At 39.3% G+C, this 11,964-nt stretch overlaps 1 protein-coding gene across 1 annotated transcript in view; it reads left to right on the forward strand.

The window, feature by feature from the left end:
* The window catches only part of ATP9B (ATPase phospholipid transporting 9B (putative)), a 291,524-nt gene that overhangs the window by 190,973 nt on the left and 88,587 nt on the right, over positions 1-11,964 (forward strand). Inside the window, 1 exon segment of the mRNA XM_032293812.1 lies at positions 6,897-7,039. Coding sequence (XP_032149703.1) covers positions 6,897-7,039 — 143 coding nt within the window.

The following is an 11,964-nucleotide window of genomic DNA, read 5'->3' on the forward strand; positions in this document are numbered from 1 at the left end:
GTTCTCCCCGCTTTTTGAATATATGTATTTGAGGCTATACATTTTTCTATAAGTACTATTTTGGTGGCATTTCAAAAATTTTCATCTGTAGGCTTTTTGTTCTTATCAAGTTCAGAATATTTTAATTTCAACTGCAATTTCATGTTTGACCCATGGTTCTTACAAACTTATTTCTTACCTTTATTAGCAGAGTTGAAAAATTTCTAGTATATCTTTGTTCATTTTTCGTTGGATTACATTTTTCTCAGAGAACATACCTTTTTAACTTCAGGTCTGTGGGATGTGTTGAGACTTGTTCTGGGGTCCAAATTTAGTCCATTTGTGTAAATATTCTGTGTGGGCTTTAAAACAAGTTGGATTCCAAATTGTTGGTCACAATATTTCATCTGTGTGATTAGGTCAAGATTCTTAATCTTGTTTTTCAGTTTCTGTCTACCACTGGGGTGCTTCTCTGTCTTTTATAACAGTTGCTGAAATGTGTCAAAATCTCTCATCAGGTTGTGAATCTGTTTTTTCTTGGAATTCTGTTTATTTTTAGTATTTTATATTTTGTGACTTTAATATTAGATGCATACAAATTTAAATTGTTATCTATTCCTAGTAAATTAAACAGTTTCTCATTATAAAGTGACTTTCTTTATCTCTATTAAAGCTTTTTGCATTAAATTCTACTTTGTTTTGTGTTAATGTAGCAAGGCCAGCTGTCTTTAATTTGTTTGGCATATCTTTTTCCGTCTTTTTACTTTCAGCTTCTCTGTATATTTATTTTTATGTGTCTCTTGTAATTAGCATACATCTTGTATTAGCATGGCATCTTGTAATTCGTTTAATTTTTATCTAACTTTGATAATTTTTGACTTGAAAATTTAGTGCATATGCAATTGTTGTAATACTGTTTATTTTTTTAGTTTAAATCTGCTATTTTATTTTGTACTTTTAATATGACTTACCTGTTCAATATTTTTCTACTTTCTTGCCATTTTTTAATTTTTTGTAATGCTACTTTTTTCTCCAGCAGTTTAGAAGTTATATAAGTGGTTTCTATTATTTTAGTAGTTACCTTAGAAGTAAAAAAACCTTCTTATCAAAGTTAAAAGTCAGCTCCCTTAGGAGCATTTAACTTAATTTGCCGCCTTCTAGACATATGCCATTTTTGTCATTTATTTTAATTCTAGTTGTTCTTTAAACCCAAAGAAAACCCTAGTTATTCTTAAACCCAGCAATATCAAGGATACTGTTTATACATTCCCTGTCTTTTCGGTTTATCCATGTTTCTGTTCTTAATACATCTTAAGACCTTCTATATAGAATAATTTTCCTCTGTCAGGAATTTGCTTTTTGTGCTTCTGGTGCTGGTCCGTTGGGAGCTCTCAATTCTCACTTGGCCATCCTTCTTGGAAAACAGTGTCCTTGGGTATAGAATTCTAGGTTGTCGCCTGTATTTTTTGGCTCCTATTGTTGTTTTTAAGACTTTACTTCTTTGGGTCCTTCCATCTCTTCCAGCCACTTTTCCATCCTCTCTTCATTGCTGGCATTGACGCTCTACAATGCATACTGTGTTGAGGCACAATGTTCCTTTTAAACAGTGCTTAGGATTTGGTGGGCGTCTTGACTCTGTAGATTCCTTGATTCACCCTGGAAAGTCTGCCATCTTCTCTTCAGATGCTGCCCTTTCCCCGCCTGTGGCATCCCTTGCTGGGACATGAGGTCAGCGCTTGGTTGATGTCCCCGCTGTGCATTTGTTTCTCTGGCTCTCGCTGCCGCACTTTCTACTTTTTTTTTTTTTTTTTTTTTTGCTTCCACGCTTCATTCTATATTGTTGTCACTGACCTGACGAACAAGTTACCAATTCTTTGACTGTGTGTAATCAGCAGATAAACTAATAAATTTCTTAATTTTAATTATTAATATTTCTTAGTTCTGAAGATTCTGTTTGGTTTTTATCACACTGATTATTTCATTTTTAAAGTTGCCTGTTCCATGCAAACATTTTCAGATTTTTCTTATGCATCCATTTGTTTTATAATGTGTCTGTCAATATCGGATACTTTTGTCAATCTTTTTCTGTTGTATTTTGGTCTTCTGGCTCCTGCACTGTCACCCATTCTCAGAGCCCCACATGCAGCAGGGAATGGCTTTTGCTTGGCACTTGTCTCTGGTCTTTCTTTGATTCAGCTTCCCTTCAAAGCCTGTACTTAGTTCACTCTTCCTGAAACACAACTTTATCGCAAATCTCCAATTCTCCCACATTATAATGAGATTTAGAATTTGGCTTACATCAATTTAAATGACTCTTTCTGTAATACTTTACTGTATTTTCTGTGCCTTACAACTCAAGACTACATTTGTTTATCCTTACGTTTTACGCAATGGATACAGATCAAATAGCATGCTTCCATGTTTAGGGTATATCTCTGCCTTTGCTCCAGCAACACAGCACGTGTAAGCTGTGTGTCTGTGCATACCTGATGCACTGTATGCACGGACATATGACGTGCCTGGTGCACCTCCACATTCTGGGGCCTTCACTGAATGCAGCACAGACATGCTCCTCTCCCTGAGCTGTCTCCGCTGAATGCTGCACAGATACGCTCCTGTCCCTGAGCTCTGTCCGCTGAGTGTGCAGATATGCTCCTCTCCCGGAGATCTCTCCGCTGAGGGCACAGATACGCCCCTCTCCCGGAGATCTCTCCGCTGAGTGCGCAGATACGCCCCTCTCCCTGAGTTGCCTCCACTATAGCTCAGGCCCTTCGTTTGCCATAACCCCTCTAACTCTTGAGACCAGTGATCATTTCCTCTTATTGATTGCCTACTCCACTGTAACTCTCAGTCACCTACCTTTCTGTATCATTTCTAGTCTGTGCAATGACCGTGACCCTCTACAGATGCTATTACTGGGGCTGAGAAAGATCAAGTCTGTTGTTGGTCTAAGATGGTTTGAAAATTAGGAATCCATACAGGTAAAACAGTTACCTGAGCTTCCTTCCTACGGAGCATGGAAGGAAATGGCAGTGGTACTTGGGAAACTGAACTGGTGGTAGTTCATGATGATCTGGATGCACACACTGGAAGGAGAAGGGAACCGAATCACTCCCGGTGTGTGGCTACAGTGAGGTGGCCCTGCCAGTCATTGCAAGGGAGAAACATCCCACAGTGAGGAAGGGTACATGTGCATGCTTTGTTTTGTTTGGTCCATAAGGAGAGGAAATGGGAATGTTAACACCCATGGTGTATATATTTCAGGGTATTTGTGATGAACCTGTGATATCTCATAGGAAATAGAATAGGTATCAGTCTGAAGCCCAAGGCGAGGTCTAAACTAGGCCTAGACCTTTGAGTCTCGTCTCCACCATGGATCACATTCGATGGATTCACCCAGTGCAAATGTTCGAGTGCCAGCCCCTGCACCCCTGCTGTGTCATGAAAAATTTAAAGGTATCACAGACAGTGACAAAGGTTTGGAAAAATTCAGATCAAATGTCCTTTGTGTCCTTTCAGCTTTATGATTTATAGGAAAAGATTTTAATTCCTTTTGATAAAAATTCTGATGTAAATGAACTCTGTTTTATTTTGCTTAAATTAGAAGCCAAAAATAAGTGTGACAGAGGAACGCATGTGAATTATTTCAGGTAGATTCATTCACTGAGGAGAATATCATGTGTTTCTCAGACAGGTTATGGGACTGGGTTCTCCTGGTAGTGATAGATACTGCAGGTTTAATTGTAACAAATTAGAGCTTAAAGGTAGTAGGCATCGTGGTGCCTAAATAAGATTGCGTGGTATATTTTAGGGAAGTGCACTTCACAGTTGTTCAGAGTCCAAGTTAGCTCCTCAGACACTTCTGTAGCTGTGGAGCAGAAGGAACTATTTGGACACCAAGGAGCTATCATTAAAAGACCTGACATTCCGAGATTTACGAATGCTTTCTTCCTGTAGCATGAAACAGGTTCATGGATCTTGCTACTCCCAGCACTGCTGAACACAGTATTTATTTAAGATAATTTATTTCATTTTTCTTATTACGTAATTGTCATGTTGCCTTCTGGTTCAAGTAACTGAAATGACAGACACTTTTCCGCTTATCTGGGACAGGGCTCTTGGTAGCAATTTCACAGTTGCTAAATTAGCAATAAAATGAGCTTAAAATGTATCTGGTATTTATTACATTATATCTGTTTCTATAATTCTTCTGAAAATGCTAGGTTTAATATATATTGAGGGGGTAACAAATTGTTACAGTAAGTATTTTACAGTCGAGTAGAGATCCAGGTTTTAAAATTCTGCAAAATTAGAACATTCTAAAATTACACCGAATGTAGCAGTGATAGTTACTCTGCCAACTTAGTGTTTGAAATCTGGGCATCATAGAGATCTTTAACGTTAAAGAGCAAATTGCTGTATTAATCAAGATATGCGTGACTCAGCATGCATATAAGCTGTCTACTCTGTATGTGGTATTAAATACTCCTTATGTGGTATTATGTACCTCACGTATTAGTGTATGCACCCTCTGTGACAGTATATGCGCCCTATGTAGTGCTATACGCTCCCTATGTGGTATATGCGCTCTGTGTGGCTTTACCTACTCCCTGTGTGGTATTATATGCGTCCTGTGTGGTATTATATGTGTCCTGTGTGGCATTATTGTTTTAGTTGAAGTTGAGTATATTTTACTCAGTGATCTTTCACTAGTAAACTGTAAACTTGCATTCCGCAATGTTTCTACTTATTTTTATCATCCTGAAGATGATCTATGACCTTTTTCATGAGTAGGCACTGCTTTAGACAATCTTCCACGGGCACTTGTATTCAACTTACCATATTTCAGTGGTAATTATTATATTCCGTGAAATAATTGAATATTCCATGATGCGACAGCTCCACGTAAGTCTGTAACCACGGAAATGGTTTCGTGAGCCCTAGGTTTCTCATGATTGAGGCGCAGTGCCCAGAAGAGCTGTCCTGGTCCTTTAGCTTCCACCACCCTGAGCCCAGTGGCTGACCGCAAGCTCTTCAGAAATTCCCGGCTCACAGCAGAAACTCATTTGCATTATAGTAGCTGAGGCAGGCTGACACTTTTCAAAACAGTGTAAGACAAATCTGAAAGAACACAGCACACAGACAGGAAGCCATGTTTACCAAAGTGCAGATATCTGAGCCAAAGAATCAGAGCCATGAAAAGCTTGGTAGGAAGTCACATTCCCCTTTCGAGCCCTTTCCTCCTCCTCTGTACAGGAAGGCAATCATTCCTTGGCCACCTTGCCCCTGGCCTGCCTCCTTCCCTTGTAAGTATTGCTAACGTTTTAGCTAAGTGGCCCATGACTTCCACTTTCTTTGTCTGATTCGCAGAAAATCCTTCTCCAAAGCCCAAATCAAAGAAGACTGCATGTAAATATGTGTTTTCTTTTCCTTCTTCAAATCTCCTGCTCAGCCTAAACTCATGCAGAGCAGCCCTGCTGTTTTGTCACCATTTGCAGGAATGTCCTTAGTTTTTCCTGAGCCTTTCCTGCCTGTCAGACACTCCTCTGAACATTTGGCAGGCAACGGTTCACATAGTCTTCAGCACAGCTGATAAAGAAAGGTTTTGTCTCTAGCCCATTTGTTACTAGGAGACACTGGAGGCCCAGAGGTGGGTAGCTTGCAGGTGTGGTGGCTCTGAGCTTGAGATCCACGTGGCGTGTCCAGCCAGCCCTCCTCACCAGGGAGCTGCAGCGTCCTGTCCCCAGAGGCTGAGTGGGCGCTGTGTCCTACCTGGAGTCATCTTTGCTCAGTGCTTGTGTCTTTGATTAGTTTGGATTATAAATAGCCAGAGATGGTGAGGTCCTGTTTGAAAAGGCTGTGCAATTAATTATCAAACACTTACTTTGTGATTGACACATAGAATTTTTAAGATGTGGATTCTAGGGACAGGTAAGTCAAATGATGATTATTTTTCTTTAACTCCCACACAGGCTTCCTTCATTGACTGTGATTCCTGTTTTTCAAGTGTGTACTTATTAATAGTAGAACTATGTGTATTGCCATTTTGGTGGGTCAAAATTGTTTGACTATCAGCAATTTCATTCTGTGGTTTAAGTGCATCCTGTCTGCTTTCTGGATAGAATTAAATTAGACACATGTGAGCCTTTTTGAGTTGCTGTATACGAAGAATGGCACTGTGGTCAGAGTCTGCCCCGAAAGTGATGTGATTTGAGTGCATGTTCTGCTGGGTAGGGTTCCAGGCCTGCAGGGTTCCAGCCTTCGCTCATCCAGTGCTGCAGGCAAGGTTCTGCAGAATTGTCCCAGATCAGACGACTCATCAAATGTGCTTTAATTGCAGTCTTACTACACAGACTTAAATTAAGAAATTTGAAAAATAACTAAGAAGTCCAGTGCATAGTTAGCAGATACCATTTTATTCCTCCTGTCATGTCCCGTTTGTTCATGTGCTTTCCAGTTCAGCCCCTGAAACACGGGCAGTATCCCATGGTCATTGTAAAGCAAGTGGATGAAGCTTCAGGGCCATCTCCCATGTTGATTTGCAGGGGGACAGCGCCTGCTCCCCTTTGCTCTGTGCGCACCTGTCCTGTAAGCCCTTGGTGTTGGTCCCTTGTGGGCGCACGTGGGCACACTCACAGCAGTCTTTTTGTCCCTTCTGGTATTGGAGACTGTCTTGAAGGACAGAACATGAGTTACCCATTTTTCTGTCACCTGCAAACATTATCTTGGGTGTAAACATGTTTGTTGACTTAAATGTCGGTAAATTCATTTATTTTAAAGTCTAAAATCCAGTATGTATTTTCTTATAAAATGAAAGATAATGCATATTGAAAAATACATGTCTATGGAACCACAAGCCTGAATGTGTGGCTTGGGTCTGGATCATACTAACCACTGCAGTGGGTTTTATTTGGCAGTTTGCGTGTGAACTTGGACATGGGCAAAGCAGTGTACGGATGGATGATGATGAGAGACGAGAACATCCCTGGCACAGTCGTTCGGACCAGCACTATCCCGGAGGAACTTGGGCGCCTGGTGTATTTACTGACAGACAAAACAGGTACTATTCGTGTCTGTGTTTACCTTTGACTGGACCAAATAAATGACACTTAATAAAAAATAGCAGAGTAGCATAGCATGTAGATGTATGTTTCTGTGTGTGTGCTAGAACAGATCATCGAACCCATGTTTGGAATTGTTCAGCCTCTGCTCTTGAAAACTGTCACACGGCTTAATCATCTGCTAGTATACACAGTATCATAAGAATTATCAAAATGTTAAGTTCTTAGAGCTTTAAGTAACATATTTCTGTGTTTTTAATTTTCTATAATCTTGTAGAGTTTTAGAAACTGCCTTTATAACACTTCCCTAGTGGCTTATTAAGAGCAAAAATTGTATGTTTGTTTATGTTTATTATAGAATGATACTTGTGAGGTACTAGAAGAAACTAACAGATATATTAATTTGATATTTAATACATTCTTCTAAGAAGCTTTTCTACAGACTGTTTATCCCACTTTAAAGCTCTGGGACCAATATTCTATTTGTCCTATTTAATTTTCTTTCTTTTTTTTTTTTTTCATCAAAGAACTCTTAACCAATCTGTAACAGACTAAAGACAAACGTGGAATCTGGTACTACAGATTTCATTACAAGGAAAGCCACATCCAAGGGTTTAAATTCCTCCTTGGTTTATTGAGTCATAATTTTAGTTCTTAGTGAACTAAAAATAAAAGAATACTTACATAGCATGATAAACAAAATATGTTGCAAACAAAATTCAACTAATCTTTTACTATTAAATAGTAAAAAAGTCCTCACTATAGGCAGCAAGAAGACAGAAATCTGCAAACAAGGCATTTAAAATTTGTAAGGGAAGCTCTAGCTATTGCAGTAAGACAATAAAGAGAAGTAAGATGTAAGGAAGAAACAAATAATTGCAGACATAGCAAAAGGGGCAGGTTACAGATTAAAATAACAAAATAGGTCTCTAGTACATAAGTGGAGAATAGATTGAAGGATAAAGCTCCCATTCAAGGACCTACATGCATAGAGGACACATAGGCAGGAGCCTGAGGAATGAATGGAGAGGGTGCACAGGCGGCCCCCAGCTTCACAGCGGTTCAGCTTGACGATGGTTGACAGCAGTAGCATCCGCTCAGAACTGTACTTGTCTCCATGCAGCCATTCTGTTATTCACTTCGATACAGTATTCAATAAATTACACGAGATACTCAGCACTTATTATAACATAAGCTTTGTGTTAGCTGATTTTACCCAGCTAACATAAGGGTTCTGACACAGTTCAGGTAAACAGGGCTACGCCATCGTGTTTCGAAGGTGAGATGCATTAAATGCGTCTTGTACCGAGGATGGGTCTGTTGGGATACAACCCCATCGTAAGTTGAGGAGTCTCTGTTTTGGAAGTCATACTGCTGTCTCAAAAGTAGAAATTCAGTACTCTTTGTGTCAGCTTTCATCATGGGAATTTGTTAGTTTAGTGTAATTGAAAGTTCAGTTGTTGGATTTGTGTTTGAGTGCCATTCAACTTTGTCTTGTGAGAGGGTGAGGAACTTGACCATGAAAGCAATGCTTATGAATCCCAATGACTCAGGGAACAATTTGAGGGGCTTCTGGTTCAAAAAGGTAGATGAGAAAGTGTGTTAGGATTTTTCTTTCCCAACCTCATGAAGGCTACAGAAAAATGTTTAAAGAATAAATAAATCCCTGAGAATACATAGAAAACAAGCAGGAGTAAAATTATTAGAGGAACCAGAAATTGAGTTATTTCTGGAAAACAGCTGGAATCAGTTTGCAGTCGATAGCAGAGCAAAGCAGACCAAAGGTGCCAGTGGCTGCAGAGGAGACCCCACGTGGGTGAGAAATGTCCTGCAGAACCAAGGGGTAGAGGAGCCCCAGATCGGGAGCTGACAGGTGTGTGGGGTGGCACGAGAAGCCAGGAGCTGTCGCGAGTGGTGCCTTTGAGAACAGGTGACCGCCAGGATCTGCTCATGCGCTAACTGTGAGAGCTGGTTTTGCAACGTGGAGGGTCTTTTGGGGAGAAGGACTCACTGGCTCATGTGCCCTGCCCCTTACGCAGAGTTCACAGACGGCGCCTTGATTCAGAAAACAGCCCTTGGGAGGAGCAGGTTTATGGAACTGCAGAAGAAACCCACCCCAGCTTACTCTGTGATCAACTGAGTCTTTATTGATGAAATAGAATCAGAAATGAAGAATCTCCAGCATGAAGTCAAAGTAGCAAAATATGAACAATCATGCTGTTCCCAAAGAAGAGAAATTCATAGAGAAAGCAAAAGAAACTTCAAGAAAATGTTCAGAATTTTAAGAGAGTTTATTCATATGTATGAGCTTGGTATCCAAATTAAACTGCACTTCTGTATATCAGCAGCAGCTAGGACATTTAGTACCAAAACACTAATTAGAATAACAACAAAAAGTGTAAAATCATTAAAATTAAATGTAAACAAAAATATGTAAGACCTAAGTGGATTTATATCCTAAGACCTAAGTTTTATTTATATAAAAACTTGTTTTCAAAATTTGAAAGCCCTTAGGATCTAAATTGATAGGCATACTAGCTTCATGAACAGGACATCTTAGAGTAATAAAGGTATCATTTCTTCTCACATGGAAAGATCTGATGTGTTTGCAAACCTAGGTGGAATCAGAAACTCCTATTCACTCTAGTGGGGACTTCAAGCTAGCATATCACTTGGTAAAACACGTTTTGGCATTATCAGTCATGCTGAATGTGCACGTGCTCTATCCAGCTATTCCCTAAAGAAATGTTTTCACATCTACACTAGAAGACAGACATAAGAGTATTCATAGCATTATAATGGTTAACAAAAGCAAGCACCATCTAGATATAACACAGAAAAGTGTATCAAAAGTAGAATGGACCAATGAATTGTGCAGTGTTCTTACAGTTGAATACTAAATAGCAGTGACAGCAGAGTATAGATATTGACAGAAACATGGGTGGATTCCAAAATAGAATGTTCAAGAACTAAAACATAAGAAAAAATTTAATAAGGTTTATTTATATAAAGATGAAAACCATAAAAGATTAAACCATTTAATACTTAGAGGAAAATAAAGGATGAAGCTGTAAATAAATGCAAACACTAAAAAAAAGCATGTAGACCAATATGAATCAGAAGGAAGCTGGTTTATCTACCTTGATTAATATTAAGCAAAATAACCTTAAAATGAAAAACATTATTTAAGAAAGAGGGTCATTGCATAAAAGGTTCAATTCAAAATGTTTGTGTACATAGTCAAATATCTTTAATACATAAAGCAAGAATTGATAGAGGGAGAACTTGATTATTTGCTCTCAACCACGGGAAGAAATAAACAAATCTTTTGTTTATTGGTAAGCCAAGCAGGCAGTTCAGAAGATTTGAATAGCATAATCTCAGTGTAGATCTTATGGACATATATAGAATTGTTTATCTAACAACTAGAGAACACATGTTCTTATCAGACATGTATGAGAAAGTTACGAAGATTGGACACATGCTAGGCCATGAGTCAAGTTTCAACAAATTCCAAAGAATGGATATTCCTGATCACAATAAAAAGAGGTAAGAGTTAGAAGTTAATAACAAAGAAATGTTTTAAATCTCTGCATTTTTAGAAATTGAAGAATATATTTCTAAATAGCATAGATCCAAAAAGAATTAATACAAATTTAAAATGCCTAGAACTGAATAATAGTGTAATCACTTTCTATTAAAGCCCATGGAATGCACAAAATCAAGGCTTTATAGGAACTTTCCTTCATTTTTTTAAACAGAAAAACAAGAAAGCCTAAAAATTAATAATCTTAATGGCCAACTCTAGAATAGTAAAATAAAGCCAAAGAAATACAAAGAAAGAAGATATCAGCAGAAAACAGTGACTTGATAAAAACTATCAAGGATTAATACGTCCTGTTAGACTTTTGAAAAGACAGCAAAATAAATACACTTTAAAAATTCTCATCTTTAAAAAGTAAGAAAAGGTGGGCTGGGTGTGGTGGCTCACGCCTGTAATCCCAGCACTTTGGGAGGCTGAGGCGGGTGGATCACCTGAGGTTGGGAGTTTGGGACCAACCTGACCAACATGGAGAAACTCCATCTCTACTAAAAATACAAAAATTAGCCAGACGTGGTGCCATGTGCCTGTAATCCCAGCTACTCAGGAGGCTGAGGCAGGAGAATCGCTTGAACCTGGGAGGTGGAGGTTGGTTGGTTCATGAGGTTTAGGGAAAGAAGCCATCTCCGTAACATAAAAGTGAAGGTGAAGCAGCAAGTGCTGATGGAGAAGCTGCAGCAAGTTCCCCAGAAGATCCAGCTGAGACCATTGATGTCAGTGTAGCCAGAACAGCCTTCTGTTGGAAGATGATGCTATCTAGGACTTCCATAGCTAAAGGGAAGTCAATGCCTGGCTTCAAAGCTTCAAAGTACGGGCCGACTCTCTCGTTAGGGGTTAATGCAGCTCTTGAGTTTTAGTTGAAGCCAGCGCCCATGTGCCATTCTGAAAATCCTAGGGCCCCTAAGAATGATGCTAAATCTACTCCGCCTGTGCTCTGTGAGTGGAGCAACAAACCCTGGATGGCAGCACATTTGTTTATATCATGGTTGACCAAACATTTTAAGCCCATGGTTACGACCTACCACTCAGAAAAAAGATTCTTTTCAAAATATTAGTGCTCAATGACAAAGCTCTGATGCATACCGATTGACAAACCTCATTCACCCAAAAGCTCTGATGCAGATGTACAAGGAGATTAGCATTGTTTCCATGCCTTCTGGCACAGCATCCATTCTGTAGCCCAGGGATTTAGGATAATTTTGACTTTCGAGTCTTATTATTTAAGAAATAAACTTCAGGCCGGGCGCGGTGGCTCAAGCCTGTAATCCTAGCACTTTGGGAGGCCGAGGCAGGTGGATCACGAGGTCAAGAGATCGAGACCAT

The sequence above is a fragment of the Sapajus apella genome, unplaced genomic scaffold (assembly GCF_009761245.1).
Source record: "Sapajus apella isolate SASKATOON/1434 unplaced genomic scaffold, GSC_monkey_1.0 scaffold30, whole genome shotgun sequence".
In the NCBI taxonomy this organism is placed as follows: Eukaryota; Metazoa; Chordata; class Mammalia; order Primates; family Cebidae; genus Sapajus; species Sapajus apella.